We start from the raw sequence: 19384 nt of genomic DNA, 5'->3' as shown, positions 1-19384 counted from the left end.
GACATCCAATTATGAAATGTGTTTTTCGTCTCGCACAAAGTTATAAGTTTGATATGTAGTGTATTCCGTCAAACAATTTTGATACTGATTTTATTATCATTATATCTAGGATTTTTTATTAAAAAGTAAAATAGATCATTTTTTTAAAAGATGGAATGCATTAATGAACTATCAAATATTTAGTGTCGTAAAATTCTAGTTCTATATATATGACCTGTTTGAAGAGTGCTTAAGCATTTCATAAAATTTGAAGGAGAAAAACCACTAATGCATTTCTCCACTGCTCTCTATTTAAAATTCTGCAATATTAACCATGCAGAGCTATTTGTCTTGAGTTCAAACAAAGTCAATATTACTTCCTTGGTTCAAATAAAGTGACAGTCATTTCATTTCAAAACTATACTTTACACTAAATCCATTGGATGTTGGATGTGTACGGATTGATAGTTTAGTCCTAGATGCATGCTTTTTTTATTAGTTGTTAGTGGCTTTGAACTAGCTGTCAGATAGCTTCGCGTACTCTCAGATCTGTTCATTGTGTCTTTTTGTGTCGGGATGTATAAGTACCGGGCCACGTCCACTTGTATTTTTGTCCATCTGATGAGTTAAGCCTTTTTCAACTGATTTTTATAGTTCGTTCCTATGTTGTACGTTATACCACTGTCCCAGGTTAGGGGAGGGTTGGGATCTCGCTAACATGTTTAACCCCGCCACATTATTTATTTATGTGCCTGTCCCAAGTCAGGAGCCTGTAATTCAGTGATTGTCGTTTGTTTATGTGTTACATATTTGCTTTTCGTTCATTATTATTATTTATTTATTTTTACATAAATAAGGTCGTTAGTTTTCTCGTTGGAATTGTTTTACAATGTCTTATAAGGGCCTTTTATAGCTGACTATGCGGTATGGGCTTTGCTCATTGTTGAAGGCCGTACGGTGACCTATAGTTGTTAATGTCTGTGTTATTTTGGTTTTTTGTGGATAGTTGCCTCATTGGCAATCATACCACATCTTCTTTTTTATATTGAAAAAAAAGTCTGTACTCGAAAAAAATTAGACCGATTAACACAAAAGTAATACGATCCAATAAAGACACTTTTCGAGTTCTATGACAAATGCATGTATACTTACAAATACAAACTTTTCCCCGACAGATCACCAACAACAATGATTTGACAATATGATAAAGTTATTCAGTAAATTGTTTGCCAAGAATATCCTTTAGATAATATCGTTACATTAGACTTAACATGCTTGTGCACTACAAGCTATTCATATGACATGTCTTTATATATGTTATATAAGTCTCGGTGCCTGTAAGTATTCGAACGACAATCTTAATTCTAAATTAAGATTAAAATTCCTTATATAGAAAGTTGTATTGAATTGAAGTAACTACCGGATATATTATAAATAAAAGTCTGTTGATAGCCTGATATTTTATCACATGAAATGACCAATAGACTTTCCAGTCCTTAACCTTCTTTATAAAGTAAAGGTGCAATTCCAAAGGTAGATCAAAAACTTTGATCATTCATACCTGACAGGTGAACGATAGCAAAATCTAATTAAGACTCTACGTGGCGCAGCCATAAATAGCAACATTAACAAAGTTAACAAATCACTTTTGAATTGAGTAACAAAATGTTATGTATGAATACGTTGCAGATAACATTAATGAAACATACAAAAATATCTGTTATACACGGTAAGTGATTTGTTATTACGACGGAACTATTGACTTAATAATAATAATTATAATGATAATTATCAAATGCACGAATGAATTAAATAATTATAAAATAAAAAAATACTCGACATCTAACTACCATAATAAAAAAAATGTACTTCTTAAGTGCAAAGTTGTTCAACTTTATTTATTTCTTAAATTTGTCGCATATATAAAAAAATCTCATATGTGGGGGTTAAGGCGACATAAAATAAAAGATGTCAAAATCTCTGCAATTTGTAGTATAGTTTTACTCTAAAATCACATCTCGATTTTCTAAAAGGAAATCCTGGGAAACATTTAAGCTTTTATCCAGCGCATATGATATTCATTCATTTGATGTGTTTGAGATTTTGATTTTTGCCATTTGCTTATATACTTTCCGTTTAGATTTTACGGAGTTCGGTATTTTTGTTATTTTACTTTTAAATTAAGATAATTGACGTAAAGGCGCTTTCCTTAAATATTCTAAATACAATACATTTTTTATTCAGATTAGTCTTCGTAGAAAGAATGATAGTGGTAGTGACTTTGATAATTATTCTGGAATACATAGTAAGTAAGAAAACTATATTTTAAACAATATTATATGTAAGCGTTGTCAATTCCTATTGTTCATTTTTTTCTTCGTATGTCATTATGTAATGATTGCAAAACTAGCTAGTCCAACACAAATACAGCTCCAGGTGGATTTAAGGACGTTCCTAATTCACTGGTTCAAAATTATAATAAAAAGTTCAATTAAAAGTTGAGATTCTTTGTGCCATACTGAGGATCTGATTCAACGATACCGATGTTTCCAGCAATAGTCTAGTTATATCAAACAAGAACCATGATATCAGATGACAGTTAACGGAATTAATAAAAAAAAAAAAAAAAAAAAAGGAATGCCTATTACATATATAAAACTATTTTGTGCTTTTGTATGTAAAGTTATGATAAATCAAAGATATTCTTATTTCACATTTGTCATGTTGTGTCCTTTTATAGTCGACTGACCGGTATTCGTTTCCTCATGGTTGAAGTCCGAAAGTGGCCTTTAATTGCTTATATTCACTTCGTTTGAACAATGGGGGATAGTTGTCTCATTGGCATAAATACCACATTCCCTCATGCTTGTATGATATGATATGATATAATTACTTTAGGTAACCAATTTGAAGGAGCTGGTCGTACATGATCCCCATTAAAAATAATCATGGCATTGAATTATCTTTGTAGGTAATTGTGAGTCCTCTCCAAGAAAAACGGAGAAAACCGGGAAACTGTCGCGATAGAGATGGTATAATACTGCCGATATCAGAATTTGAGATATCGACGTGTGCAATGTGTTACTTTTATCTGATAAAAGAAAATCCCAAGTTGTTCCCAGTAAAGCAATGCAGCGCTTCAAATAGTAAAACGGTTTGTCTAATGGAAAAGAATAAAAACAATAACATGAATTACTGTCATTGTCCTTCAATAAACAATGCAAGCTCTTTGATTTACATTGATAATTCTATTGGAAAAGAGAAGCTATCCAAACAATGGCATCAGTGCTGTGAAGATGCAGCAAATTGTTGCAATGCACAAACATATAGTGATGACATTGACGAAATGCCTGAAGATAGGGATGACGCATGTCCACACACCTGGGATGGGTGGATGTGTTGGAATAAAACTTTAAGGAAAACATCCGTGCACAACCAATGTCCGAGATTTTTGTCTTTGTCTGACTACAGAGGTACGTATCATAACCATTGAATAGGAATTGTATTTGTATTCGATGATATGTTGATACGCGTTCTTCTTTATCATAAAAAGTAAAATTACAAAAATACTGAACTCCGAGGAAATTCAAAACGTTAAGTTCCTCTTCAAATGGCAAAATGAAATGATAAAACACATCAAACGAATGAACAACAACTGTCATATTCCTAACTTGATACAGGCATTTTCAAATGTAGAAAATGGTGGATTGAACCTGGTTTTATAGCTCTAAACCGTTCACTTGTATGACAGTCGCGTCAAATTTCATTATATTTACAAAGCAGAAATATTAGGTAAAATTGTCAAAATAGGGGTACAACAGTTATCGATTTGTCACAATCTTTAATATAAGACCCAAGCTAGCAATATTTAACGACCACCTAAATGACAACAATAAGTCTGCCTGTTGGAAATAGAACAATAACTTTTGCAATTTAATTTTACAATAGAAAATGCAACTAAAATTTGTACTGGGAATGGGACGTGGTGGGTTGACCCAGAGACTCTCCAAGAAAGAACAGATTATTCTAAATGCCTCTCGAAGGATGCTTTACAACGTCTGAAGGTAAAATTCAATATTCTTTTTAACAAACTGTATGGATATTCTATGTTCAATGCAAATCTTAATGCGCGTTTAAAGAAAGGACGACAGTTGATCCTTCGATATATAGTAAGTCACAAAAACAAATAACAATATGGCAAAAAATTAAATGACGAAAAGCCCAAAAAAATTTATACAGAAAACTATACGTTGCACATCATGAAATCCACCCACCCCCCCCCCCCAAAAAAAAGGAAAAAATCATATGCTCAGTCAAGAGAAATTTACCGATGTTCAAAATAAGTAAATCCATTTTGAATATTAAAATTTTTTGGACATGTTAGAGCGTTTTAAATCGGAAAGAGGCTTCCTTGATGTTGGCTCTATCCCAGTCAAAAAGAGTTGCCATGGTTTAGGAACTGAGCATACACGTTGTTGCAAACTACCATGCATATTATTAAATAAGATATCTTTATGTATCCTAAACTTTAATAACGTCGACATTAAATCGAAGACAGATTGATATACTTTTAAAGTCTGCCGAACTTTAACATTTGCTGTAGGTTTGTGATGTCGATTACACTGTTTTATTTGGATATCTATCGCCATCTTTCCTCGAACTTAAACTTTTGGTAACCAATATGCATAAAACATTAAGAAATATCAAAATCAAGAGCTGCACCTCAATAAAGAATATTTCAAACCACGCACTATCCACGGGATTATTACTGAGTTGATGTTGAATGCTCGGAGATTTTAGCGTACTTAAAAATATTTTTTTAATATTTCAGTTTCATAAGATTTCAACAATAGTGAGCCTTTCTATCAACGCCTTTGGAATTTCTTTGCTGATTCCTGCAATAATCGTTTTCGTACTTTACAGGTAACAAAATTTACATGAGACAACTTTTATTCATAATTTAATAGTTAAACAGTAGTGGTGAATGTGACAATGATTGGGATCCAGCAGCCAAAACTGTGTTAACATGTATATACAACACAAGTGACAAATACAAACAAAATGAACAAATAAATCTGGCAAAGAAACCAATAAAATAATATTTTGTAGTTACTATTAACTGCAGTAAATTCAAACTATGTCATACTAATATACATTTTTTCGATACAGTACAAAGTAAGTAAAATATGAAAACAAGGGTAATCAAAATGAAAACGACAATATAAAAAGATCATGCGTTCGAATCACACCTTTTTAATCACGTAACCAGGCACCCCCCCCCCCCACCCCCCACCCAAACAAAAACACACCGAAGTCTGGATTTACACATACCAAGCCACGTCAAGAATATAACAACCAAAAGGAACATAGTAGTACAAAAACAAATTCAGGGAGAAATGTCAAGTAAATAAAACAAGACAGAACAGTATGGACCCCTAATTAAACAAAATTATGTCCACAATGAAAGAGGGTCTTCAGAAATACTGTGAAATTGTTCTTTCGAGCTGTGGTATTAATAATATGTAGATTCTAAAACAAACTGTAAAAAAACTCTGAAAACTTTAAATTTCGATCCTTATTTGCAATTAATATTATCAAAACTTTGATTTTTCAACCTTGTTTACCACCATTCCTATGTGAATTAAAAAAAAAGTCGTCTAAAAGAAATAAGGCTCATCGCCTTTCAATATAAAAATGACAACATACGCTATAAATGATTACTTTGTGATACCATACGGCATATTTTGTTAATAGTGAACAAAAAGATAAAACTTGTTACAACAAGTGATCACTATGCTGGAGTTTTTTTTTTATTGACAACATATTTGTTGAATTTGGATGTAAACTTTTTCAAAATATTGTCGGCATTCCTATGCGAAAGAACTGTACGCCTCTTCTTGTTGACCTCTTCTTAATTATATAATTTCACATGAGTATGAGTTCTTTCGGACACTTGTCAAAAACACGAAAATCAATTAAGCTATATCATTTAATTTCACATTCAGATATTTTGATGATGTTATTTCATAATAGTTATCAAGGTACCAGGATTATAATTTAGTACGCCAGACGCGCGTTTCGTCTTCATAAGACTCTTCAGTGACGCTCATATCAAAATATTTTTAAAGCCAAATAAGTACAAGGTTGAAGAGAATTGAGGATCCAATAACCTTTTGATAAATATTCGATATCAATTTCACAAATAATACTTGATGGTCTTGAAGTATAGATTTTAGATACTGACGTTGTTTACCATCTTCACTGGACGTTTAGCAACCAACAATCAATCAATGCTTACCATCTTAAACTCGTGCTATAGAGTGTTCTTGTATTTAATTATCAACCTTTACTGATTTGTCCATTTTTGGTAATATCCTTTTGGCTTGTCTCGTTACTTATGCATCCCCCTAATGTGATGCTGTGCTGGGGAATTGTTTCTGTTTTCCATGTTTGTTTATTTGCTTTGTCTATCTGCAATTTCGTTTTGTTTTGTCTATCTGCAATTTCGTTTTGCTTTGTCTATCTGCAATTTCGTTTTTCTTTGTTGACATATTTTGTTTTACTAGTGAGTAAAATCTAAGTTGACTGCTGTACTTCTATTTTTTACATTTTAAATTGTTTACCTTTTATATCTTTTTTTGTTTTGTTCACAATTGTTGCCAATATAATGTTACATACGACTGGCATGCAAGTAAAAGGTTGAGCTAGCTATACAACTAGTCTTTATTTACCATTTTCTTCATAGAGAAATGCCTATACCAAGTCAAGAATAAGACAGTTGTTTTCGATTTGTTTGATGTATTTGAGATTTTGATTTTGCCATTTGATAAGGGACCTTCTGATTTGAATTTTTCTTGGAGTTCGGTATTTTTGTTAGTGTACTTTTACTCTTATCTTCGGTTATACTAAATATATAATTTCTCTCGGTTTTTCTAGTCATAAACACAAATGACCAAAAATTGAGTAACCAATATATTTTATCACAAAAAATGTTTTACCCATTGAAAACAGAAATCAAAGACTTTTCAATGGTTACGACATCACCACAATGATTAATGACCTAACAGTCTCAAATATATTCTTAAGTATTTAACTAAAAAAAATAATATTGGTTTTTCATTGGTTTTTTTTCAGGAATTTACGCCGTCAAAACAGAATCAAACTTCACATTAACCTGTTCCTTTCTTTACTTTTGTGTGGAATAACTGTCATGTGTTGGGACGTCATGATCAAATACAACAAAATTGTAAACCAACAAGACGACATTGTACAATATAATCAGGTAATAAAAAGATGTAAAACATTTTAGAATTATGTATATAATATGTACGAAATTGACTTATCTTTCATTTTATCAGCATCCTATTGTTGTTTCCCCCTCTGATGAGGTATATAAATTGTACAATAAAAACAACACGTTATAAATTTCAGGCATATGATACACTTTTCTGGATTTACCTTCATCAGGAACGCTCAAACTGAATATTTTAAGCAAAGGATGTATAATAGCCGAAACGGTTCAAACAGCCACATGACTTAAAAAGACAAAAAAAGGAAAAGTCTAACTTTGCCTAGTGGAGTTGAAACCTTATTTTTTATTTAGTGAACTCCGAGGAAAATTTAAATTGGAAAGTCCCTAATCAAACGGCAAAATCAAAAGCACCAACACATCAAACAAATGGACAACAACTGTCATATTCCTGACTTGGTACACGCATTATGTGTATGTCAGTCGTATACTATTCCAATTATATCGACGTTCTGACAACTGAATTGTTGATAACATCAGGGGCTGAAAGTCCACTACCAGAGGTATCGACCCCGTGATGTAACAAGTGAAAACATCACGAAATAAATTTAATGGTTCGAAGCATTTTTCGGGATGTACCTTTATCGGTAATGCTTAAATCCATATGCGAAAACTCTCGTAACAACCAATTATTAATCCCTTATAAATATTGGAATCACATTGAAAAAAGGAACTTGATTTCATTTTTATTTACTTATAAATTGTGTTACTTTTTTTGCAGCATGGGTGCATACTATTAAACATGACGGAGCACTATTTTCGATCTACAACTTATTATTGGATGTTGTGTGAGGGTTTTTACCTGCACCGACTGTTATTGAACGCTTTTGTTCCTCCAAAGCGATTAATAGGATACTACATCACAGGATGGGGTAAATTTATAGGACATTTAAGGATGGGGTTAATCTTGCAGGAATTTCATTGCTATATTATGATAAAAGAGGGACGAAAGATACCAGAGGGACAGTCAAACTCATAAATCGACTTTAAACTGACAACGCCATGGCTAAAAAAGAAAAGGACAAACAATAGTACACATAACACAACATAGAAAACTAAAGAATAAACAAACACGAACCCCACATAAGATACACACATAAATACACCTCTGAGTGAACGCCATAGTTTGCATTGATATTTGCTGGAGTACAAATACAGAGTATATACTACTGTATATTGGTGAGTCCGAACAGTCATTTTACAAACGTATTTAATGCCATTATAGTGACAACTAATGTAAACTGCATCTTCCTCTCATTCAATATTTCAGTTCCTCTTACCACACTTACACAGACCGCAATCGACCAACTCCGTCTAATGAGGAAAGAATCACTCTGGAAAGATTTTGGATAAGAAAATTGAAAACGTTTGCTCTAAATTGGATCAATCAAAATTTGTGGTTTAAGTAGTGCAGTGTATCATTTTGGGTGCATATATACACAGCCTCGTTCTTAATATGCCAGAACATTTAAAGTTTTAGAAAAACTAAAGCGTTGTCTTAATTATTCATTGATATTTATACTGTTTTAACTGATTGGTTGCCTTATGGTGTGGCTATGGTTATAATGATAAAATATCTAAAGTCCAACGGTCAGCATAAAAAGTAAAATGGAAAAGTTGTTTGACTTTAGGATTTGTCGAACATTGCAGCAAATGAAAACATGTATAGATAACACGAATCGAACGACGACAATTGCAAAATATTTAAATCTGCATTTTTTTTCTTTTTTCAGGAATGCCATTGATAACAGCCTTGATATATACAGTGCTGCGAATTAGTTTGTTTGATAACAGGTAAAGGATCAAAGTTGTGAAATATCTCCTCAATATTTTCCTCAAAGTTTTTTTGTTGTTGTTATTTTACTTTAATGAAATATCTCAAAGGGTTATTATAATTAAATTGTATGATTGCATTGAAAGCGATATGGGGTTGGGGTTTACGTTAATCAAACGAAATAAAAATACACAAAGCTTGTTTAAGTAAACATCCGTCTTTACAAGTATTTGATTTTGTCTCAAAGTCACAAAGGTTCCTTTAAAATTAAAACAAATCACTTACTTCACTGTAAGATCAATATGGCCGCTCGAACTGATTTAAAAATTTCCACTGAAGAACACAGTTACCGGGTATGTTCTACAAATTATCTGGCAAAGAAATTTAACAAATATTGTCATACATAGCACGACAATTGTACTTTAAACTACGGAAACACTATTTAAGCACTTCAACATTCACAGTAATATAACTATATGTCACAAAAACATTGCAGTGAAATACGTATGAAAATGGAAAAGTGTTCGGTTGAATTCCAGAGTAGATATACATAGTGGTGACTGAAGTCTAATCATTAATATGATGCTATTATTTCAGTGATTGTTGGATAGACCCAGTAACTGGCAAGTACCACGGTCTAGAATGGATACTGTTTGCACCAACTATACTGTGCATCATTGTATGTTGTTTTGAGTTTTATTTACAAACACGAACTATTAATTAAGATATTATTGGAACTATCCATATTCATCTTCAAAAAAGACTTTTAAAATGTATAGGTACAACGTTTGTTACAATTTAACACAATTCAGAAGAAGGCTTACATTAACGGGAATAAGGGATATTCACACATTAAAATTAGACAACAATCCAAACTAAAACAACGTGTAAAGGGCTTCAATAGTAAGCAAGGGTTCCTAATACGACTTAGCTCTAAATTGCTCTTAGTCTCCATGTGGAAGAGTGAATATGTTGAGTTCAATAAACAAAATATCTAATAACTTTGAGGATTTTGTTTTAGGATTTAGTTTTTGTGTATACACAATTTGCTTTTTGAAAATAATACGAGAAGATGAAACTTTTTTTGAAATTGCTGATTAAGTTCAACTACCTCCATTCTGTGAATACTATTGTTAAAAATGGACGGCTTTTCGTTTTGATAAATATGCATGTTGATAACATCTTTGTTTCAATAAATGCGTTGAAAGTAAGTAATTTGAACAGAAGCATAAAAATATCATTGTACACAAATTGATTGTGAATTTGTATAATTTTTCAAATTTTCTTCAACAGCATGATTTATAGATTACCATATGATTTAAATTTCATTGTTGTTGAAAACTGTGTTGTTCTTAAGTTTTAAAATTTTGGACTTATTGATTATCTGCCGTTTTGTCACATCCCCGTTTTATTCATATTATTGTTTAAAAGCAGTTGTTGAAGAACCATATTATTTTAATGATGTCGTTTTTTTTCTTTCAAAATTTGATTTATCATGCATCAAGAGTGCCATCAAATGATTTTTTCGACAAATAAGGATATATGCACCAAATAAAAGTATAAAAATAAAAAGACGCAGTATAATTGTCAATGAGACAATGATTAAAAAATACCATATGACACGTAACTGAACACTGGTAAGTCACCCTACGGCCTTCAGCAATGAACACAAAACATTGACCATACTGTAAAGTAATGTAAGACCACAGTGTACCAATATGTGAAAAATCTCAAAAGGGGAAGCCAATTGTCCCATTTATACTGAAATATTGATGATAAGATATGGAAGATTGAAACCTATGTTAGGCTAGGTGAAATCTAAAACCAAGGAAAGTAAATAAAAAAGAGAGATTTCATTTGACTGGAAATAAGTATGTAATATGTAGCGCAAACACGTGGTTATTTATTGTAACAAACTATTTCAAAGTTTTAGATCATTTTAGCATACGTAAAACTAATCTTCTAACTCATTTCTTCCGTGAAACAGATGGATATGGTCACCAGAGCCATAATTAATTTGAAATCAATCAAACCACTTCTTTTCCTTTTCATAATGATTGCTTTATTTAGCAAATGTAATTAAGAAGTCAAATTATTAAAGCATTTATATGTTACAGTTACTCGTTGCAGATTAATGTGTTTTTCCTTTTGAACATTCTTCGAGTATTGGTACGACAGCTTTCTCATCCTAATGAACCTAAAACTTACAGGTAAGTTTGAAATCACAATTACCTATCAGTACCTTTAGGTATGTAGAAATAGCAATTTACTGGTTATTTTTTGTTCTCGGCACAGCTTTCATCGAATTGACTTGTCGTTATAAAACTCAGGAGAATAATTTAAAGTTAGAAATAAAGAATTCATGACCCTAACTGCTTGTATGGTGTATATGCAGCGTTAGGTTTAATTATTTTGGCCTTGTTCAGCGATGGAATGATGACTGAGTTGTCGATATGTTCATATAGTGCAGAAAAATTTACACATTTATATGTTTCTCTGCCAAACCAAGTTCAAAGTATAAGACTGGCGATTTTTTGTTTGTTCACGATGTCAATAATACTGCACATTATGTCTATTAAATAATTAAATTCTAAATAGAATATCTAAAAAAAATTCTTGAATAGTTTAATAGTAATTAACTGAATCGTTAAAAGAAATATGCAGTATATCCCGTAAGATTCTATGATTTAGGATGGATTAAAAATAAAACTTGTTGAACTGTAATCATGACAATACGAATAATGAGCTTTCGAATGGTAACTTACAGTCTTTATATAAAGTATAAGTCGAATATTGATACAAACTTTAACATATGAATTCAGCTTTACTTAAATATCATTTATTTATCCAAACAATCGTTTTAGAAAAGCTGTGAAGGCAACACTTATACTGATACCGCTCTTGGGAGTTCACCAGTTCTTCACTATTTACAGACCTCGTCCTGGTGACGATGGGTACTACGAAATGACAATGACAGCAGCAGTTATTTATAATTCACAGGTACGTATATATAACTAGATGTGTCAAAGCGACACAAATGGCACCGTCTTGAAAATTCTGCAATTTCAAAAACACATGTGGACACAATCATGATGATAGTCTAACATATCAAACATCAGCTCAAAATCTGGAGGCGTATAGAAAAATGTTTGTATAACTGTCATTTTCAACAATTTTCGAAGTTGTAAACCTTTAATTTTTGCAAAAATTATTGGAGCGGAAAGTAACTTAAAATTGGTCTGTAACTCATCATGGTTAGCTCACATACCAAAAATCAGTGCAATATCTAGAAGCATTTAGAAAAAAGGTCCGTATAACTGTGATTTTCAAAAATTTATCCAAAGCCCGTAATTTCAGCAAAAAAAAAAAGCTGAGCGGAACGACACTAAAATTTGATCTGTAACTAATCATGGTTAACTCACATAACAAAAATAAGCCCAATGTCTGAAGGCGTTTTGAAAAAAAACCCGTATAATGGTTTGTTGTGGAATGACGGAATGACGGAATGACGGACAAGGGTAAAACTATATGGCACCGACAACTTCGTTGCAGGACCATAAAAAAGAAGATGTGGAATGATTGCCAATGTGACATCTCTCCACAAGAGACCAAATGACACAACTTGGGATTTTGAAGTATTTTTTTCTTTTTTTTAGTGTCGTTTGTTCGGCATGATAGTTCAGAAATAAGAAAACGATAAAATTCTTACATTATAATTAGCGAAGCACATAATATTTGTCTCTTACTAAATACGTATTAAAAGAGGAAAATATATCATATATGTGGTCAGTGTGTAACATACGAACAAACTATAAAAATCAGCTGAAAAGAGCTACCTTCATCAGATCGAATCAAGGCACACAAAAAATAACAATGTTGCGCCTTCTATCGGTAGATTAAAGTCACGCTCATTCCGAATACATTATTCTTGACCATTGGTAGCTCTTGAACTCTTCAATTTGGAGGTAAAACGCGGTAGCGTCTAGATTCTACACACTTGGTAAAGCAGGAAGCAAAAACATACGTTGACATTCATGCATTTTTGCAAGAAACATACATAGGAACTTCTATTAGTCGATTAAAAACATTCAAATTGTCACTAAACATAGTCGTATGTTTAGGGATGTAAAGACTTGTTGCACAATAAGCACGTGGCAATTGTTTACATACACTTTCTACATGTACACGTGTTCGTGTTATAGGCACTTTTTTATTGGATGCAGTGGGTTTCGACTGCAACCAATGAAAATCATTACCTTGTGTCTCTGAAATTCTATCTCAATCTTCCAAGGATGGAGAGGAGGGAAGTGGATCGTAACCCGTGGCTAGTGAAGATGACTTACTGAAAGCTAGTGCAATGACCAATAAGAACTAATAAGAAATCTTGTGAATAAGACCGACTAGAATATCAATCATATCACTTCCAACACCCATTAGTGTAAAGACATCATTAACAGTCAGAGAAAAACCGAACTTGTGCATTGCCAAATATAGGTAGCGACAAATTGTAAAACAGTGAATGACTGTACATATATGTATCACACAAATATTAATTTCGGTTTAAATACTAAAAAAAAATCAACATGTTTACCGTTGAAACATTATTCAAAGATCTAGTTACAGACCTGAATAAGCAACATTTTAGAATAAGTTGGTTCAAGAATCGATAGGTTAACCTGTATCGTGTCTTAATTTACGTGCTAGGTTAATAACATCACCGTAAAAATTAGGATGTGCTATAGCAAACAATAAAAAGCCACAAGAAGAGAAAATGTGCAGCAATTCTAAAGAAAAAAACCCAAATACCTGATTTACGATAAAGTAATAAACAAAAGACAGATACCACCGACAGCAACCAACAACAATCACTGATTTAAAGGCTCAAGACTTGGAATAGGCACATATACAGAATTTGACGGAGTTAAACATGCTTGTGAGTGCTGAACCCACCTTGAACAGTGGTTTAACACCATAACATGAAAAATATACTGAAAATTATTTTTGGTAATGGCTTGAATATTTAAATTGGCACAAAACAATAATGACAATTTTAAAAAACCAACATTTAACTAGTAACTAATAGTGTCAGTCAAGTGCCTATGCAGAATTGTAGTATGACGTTTTAACTGCTGTAGTTTACCAAAATCCGATTTCGTTTATACACTATCGTACCGAGTCGTCAAATGCCAACTTTGCACAAACTGATACCTCAAATGAATGATTGACATGTGTAGTTACAAGTATGAATAAAGGCAACAGTAATATACCGGTGTTCGAAAGTCATAAATCGATTGAGAGAAAACAAATCCGGGTTACAAACTAAAACCGAGGGGAATACTTTAGCTTTAAAAGGAAAACAACGAAACAACAGAAACACTAAAGAGCAACAAAAAAAAAACGACAATGTAACACACACAGAAAAAAACTATAAGATAACAACTACCATTTTCCTGACTTGGTACAGGACAAATAATGGTGGATTGAACCAGGTTTTGTGGGGAGCCTAACCTCGTATCAACAACAAAATGAAGACGTTTTCGATGTGAATACAAGACCCTTTATTTGCCCAACGCCGTTGTATCAGATCTATACAACCTCTTTTAGGAAATGGATTTTATGTTATTTTATTATATTACAGGCAATTTTAATATCCTTCATTTTCTTCTATTTTAACTCGGAGGTAAGTAAAATATAAAAAAAGATATTCCAATTTCATTTGACCTAAACCCATCAAGCTCGATGATTCGATAAGACTGTTTCAGTAACTATTAATCTATATTTATTATATCCGTTAGTTATATCACAAAACTGTTAATTAAACTACGTTTTTAACAGACAGATTACACATTTAGGTATGCACAGATTGGTACCCCATTTCTTTTTTTCTTCTTCTATTAGACAAGGTATTACATCAAATTCAATAACTATGGTTGATGTACTTTGTCATTTTCGGATTTGGGTAATAATATTTGTCAAAAATCCTATCAAATTAGTTTGCATCTTGTTTTTGAATTAGTATAGGCGATTACACAATGTGTATGGATAGTTGAAAACGGCACATTTACACATACCCATGATGATCAGAGTTGAATGAAGTTGAGCTAGTTGTTTCGGAAAACAAACTACTCCAAATTGCTATTGTATAAAATTTATGTAATAGCTTGAGTACAGTTAAGACTGATATATTCAGGTAAATACTGAGGAAATGAGAGCAGAGTAATCGTCAGTGATACAGAAACCCGAAGACATAATGAACCAAAATGCTTATAGAGGTTAATTATCATACAGTCGTTAACAACAGACGAGTTTCCATACAATATGGAACGCTTTCGGTCATCAAAAGTCTTAAAAGATGCGAGTGAATTGAACAAAAACAAACAAGACATATATATATATATATATATATATATATTGCTTGAGTAAATGAAGTATATATACAAATGTGCAATACACCTCCTAAATGGTAACGATTTGGGTAGTTTAACTAAGATGCTTATATCATCAAGGGAATAAAAGAGACACTATGGTTCCCGTTCATTTGTTTGGAAAACTCTCATTTTTTTCCCAAAAAAGAAATGGGGATAATATTGTCTTTTTTATTCCTATTGAAAAAATGTTGTATGAATTATTACATTAGTTTACCTTAGATTTGACTCTCAATGTAAAAACTACTTCTCTCTTAGATATAAGTGGTAGTTTTCAACCTGAAATCAATCGATCACAAAATACAGACGAAGAATGAGGAATTTAAAAAAATAGAAAATGGGGTCAAATTTATATCCTGTAATTAACCAAGGGAACATTTAAAAATAATAATCAAACTATGTATTTAACAATCATAAAAGATGCAAAATGGTCAATTCGATGAACATACAGATCCTTTTTCTTAGCTTTGCTTAACAACGATCTGATTACACCTCGTTATTAACCCGTAACTATATCAAGTAGTTAAATCTGCTTTTCTTCAAGGGTTTGCAGCTTCAGCTTTTCTAATAGAAGCCGTCGTGGTTCTCATTAACTAAAGATAAAACAGTTTAGTGAAAATAATTGACCAAAAATCAAATTTGAAAAGCTACTTAGAAAGTTGTTATAGACATTCTTGTTAAAAACAACTTTTTCAATGAGAACAACTAGTTTAAACTTTTCTTCTCATTAGGTTTTGTCAAATCTTAGGACCAGTTTGTATCGACGACGACAATCAGCTATACTTGAAAGAAAAAGTCTTACGTCTACGCTCAACTCTAGACGATCATCGGCAGTCTCATCAGGACCAAACACCATCCAGATCTACGAAGGAATTCCATCTGATTTGTTATGTAGTGCTAACAATAATGTAAACAATCATTTTCTATCTACACGAGTATCAAATGGCGTTTTTAATCATGGATTCGTTGACATTGAAACAACTCATTTGTAGCACCTTTTCTTTAAATGACAATTAACTTGTTTCCTATAGCATGAAGACTTTTATAAATCACACCTTTTGTAATGTATTGATTTTATTATTCATTTGATTCCGGTAAATAATATACTTTTGACATGACTTGCTTCTATTCTTGTTCATAAAAACGATTTCAATATTTAATAACTATATCAAAACTGCACTCGTGGCGGATGAAATTTTAATCCAAGAATTGACTTATGATCATTATTTCTATTCAATTCTTTTCATCAATAACTCTTAACTGTTTGAAGAAATTTTGAACTATGAATTGCACAAATTAAAATTTAAATTAATCTGCACACACAAAAAAGATGAAGAAACCAGCAACAGTTGCTAATATTAATCATATTGACTCTTCATATAAATGGAGTCTGTTTTTGTTAATTTAAAAAAAAAGTTATCCAGCTTCTATCAAGATAACATTGCTAATAGATCTATGAAGTTTGACCATCGGATAACTACTGTTATGAGGTTTGAGCATCGGTAAACTATTGTTATGAGGTTTGGGCATCGGTAAACTATTGTTATGAGAATTGAGCATCGGAAAACTACTGTTATGAGGATTGAACATCGGTAAACAACTTTTATGAGGATGGGGCATCGGTAAACAACTGTTATGATGTTTGAGCATCGATAAACAACTTTTATGAGGATTGAACATCGGTAAACAACTTTTATGAGGATGGGGCATCGGTAAACAACTTTTATGAGGTTTAAGCATCGGTAAACAACTTCTATGAGGTCTGATCATCGGTAAACTACTGTTATGATGTTTGAGCATCGGTAAACAACTTTTATGATGGTTGGGCTTCGTTAAACAACTTCTATGAGGTTAAAGAATCGGTAAACTACTTCTATGATGTTTGAGCATCGGTAAACTACTTCTATGAGGATTGAGCATCGGTAGACAACTTTTATTATGTTTGAGCATCGGTAAACAACTTTTATGAGGTCTGAGCATCGGTAAACAACTGTTATGATGTTTGAGCATCGGTAAACTACTGTTATGAGGTTTGCGCATCGGTAAGCTACTGTTATGAGGTGTGAGCATCGGTAAACAACGTTTATGAGGTTTGAGCATCGGTAAACAGTTTCTATGAGGTTTGAGCATCGGTAAACAACGTTTATGAGGTTTGAGCATCGGTGAACAGTTCCCATGAGATTCGAGCATTTGGAAACTACTTCTATGAGGTTTGAGCATCGGTAAACTACTTCTATGAGGATTGAGCATCGGTAAACAACTTTTATGATGTTTGAGCATCGGTAAACAACTTTTATGAGGTCTGAGCATCGGTAAACAACTTTTATGATGTTTGAGCATCGGTAAACTACTGTTATGAGGTTTGAGCAGCGGTTAACTACTGTTTTGAGGTTTGAGCATCAATAAACAACTTCTATGAGGTTTGAGCATCGGTAAACTACTTCTATAAGGTTTGAGCATCGGTAAACAACGTTTATGAGGTTTGAGCATCGGTGAACAGTTCCCATGAGGTTCGAGCATCGGCGAACAACTGTAATGATGTTTGAGCATCGGTAAACTACTGTTCTGAGGTTTGAGCATCGGTAAACTACTGTTTTGATGTTTGAGCATCGGTAAACTATTGTTATGAGGTTTGAGCATCGGTAAACTACTGTTATGAAGTTTGAGCATCGGTAAACAACTTCTATGATGTTTGAGCATCGATAAACAACTTTTATGATAATTGAGCATCGGTAAACTACTGTTCTGAGGTTTGAGCATCGGTAAACTACTGTTCTGAGGTTTGAGCATCGGTAAACTACTGTTATGATGTTTGAGCATCTGTAAACAACTTTTATGAGGATTGAGCATCGGTTAACAAGTTTTATGAGGATTGAGCATCGGTAAACTATTATTCTGAGGTTTGAGCATCGTTTAACAACTTCTATGAGGTTTGAGCATCGGTAAACATTTTTTATGAGGATTGAGCATCGGTTAACAACTTTTATTAGGATTGAGCATCGGTACACTACTTTCACCGTCATTTGTCCTTTTTTTCTTTTAAAAACGCGTTTCTTACTGTGTAATATACAGTACGAAAAGCCAAAGCATTTGGTTATAATCTTCCAGAAAATCTTGTCGTGACATCCAAGTAGAATGCAATTTCAGTATGAATTACAGAATAAAAGAATGTGAAATAGTTTCAATTACAATTTAAATTGACTCGTGCATGCTCAAGTCTTTAAGATAAAGTAGTATAATCGCATTAATACATAACAAGAGGCTGTCACAACGACAGCAAACCGGATTTATTAATATTTATTTGTGTCCTGGCAATATCACAAGAACCATTACTGATGAATGGTGAAAGTGAAAATCGTCAATATCAAATTTGACCTCCATTTTGTCATCAGTATCAACATCTTAAAATTTGAAAAGCTTAGATTGAATGGTTCATGAGTAAATGCAACACCGTGAATGGAAACGCCATTTCACAATCTTTCAAGAACCATAACTCCTGAACGGTAAAAGTCAAAATCGTCATTATTGAACTTGACCTCTAATTTGCCATCAGTAACAAAATATAAAAATTTCAAAAGCTTTGGTTGAATGGTTCATGAGAAAATTCACGGACACGACTGGAAACACCATTTTTCAATCTTTCAAGAACCATAACTCCTGAACGGTAAAAGTCAAAATCGTCATTATTGAACTTGACCTCTATTTTGTCATCAGTAACAACATATAAAAATTTGGGAAGCTTAGGTAGAACAGTTCATGCGTAAATGCACGGACACGACTGGAAACTCCATTTTTCAATTTTTCAAGAACCATAACTCCTGAACGGTAAAAGTCAAAATCGCCATTATTGAACTTGACCTCCATTTTGTCATCAGTAACAACATATGAAAAGTTGGA

The 19384-nt window shown here is 32.5% G+C and overlaps 1 protein-coding gene across 1 annotated transcript; it reads left to right on the top strand.

Moving 5' to 3' along the window:
* Positions 1-2229: 2229 nt before the first annotated feature.
* On the top strand, positions 2230-16600 carry LOC139513271 (calcitonin gene-related peptide type 1 receptor-like). Its single transcript, XM_071301614.1, has 12 exons — positions 2230-2284; positions 2951-3452; positions 3928-4043; positions 4811-4902; positions 7114-7261; positions 8010-8160; positions 9022-9082; positions 9660-9741; positions 11193-11272; positions 11927-12062; positions 14701-14742; positions 16219-16600. Exons 1-12 carry the CDS (start codon positions 2243-2245, stop codon positions 16477-16479), a joined length of 1713 nt encoding a protein of 570 aa, XP_071157715.1. The 5' UTR covers positions 2230-2242; the 3' UTR covers positions 16480-16600.
* The last annotated feature ends 2784 nt before the right edge of the window (positions 16601-19384 follow it).

This window comes from Mytilus edulis, chromosome 2 (genome assembly GCF_963676685.1).
Source record: "Mytilus edulis chromosome 2, xbMytEdul2.2, whole genome shotgun sequence".
In the NCBI taxonomy this organism is placed as follows: Eukaryota; Metazoa; Mollusca; class Bivalvia; order Mytilida; family Mytilidae; genus Mytilus; species Mytilus edulis.
This window is presented reverse-complemented; position numbering and strand designations above follow the sequence as displayed.

What these genes read in the sequence shown, in the direction of transcription:
- LOC139513271 (XM_071301614.1), top strand. Translation starts at nt 2,243, where the DNA reads ATGATAGTGGTAGTGACTTTGATAATTATTCTGGAATACATA. An exon ending in GTCTTTGTCTGACTACAGAG is followed by an intron (nt 3,453 to 3,927) that starts GTACGTATCATA and finishes ATTTTACAATAG; the next exon opens with AAAATGCAACTAAAATTTGT. An exon ending in CAGTTATTTATAATTCACAG is followed by an intron (nt 12,063 to 14,700) that starts GTACGTATATAT and finishes ATTATATTACAG; the next exon opens with GCAATTTTAATATCCTTCAT.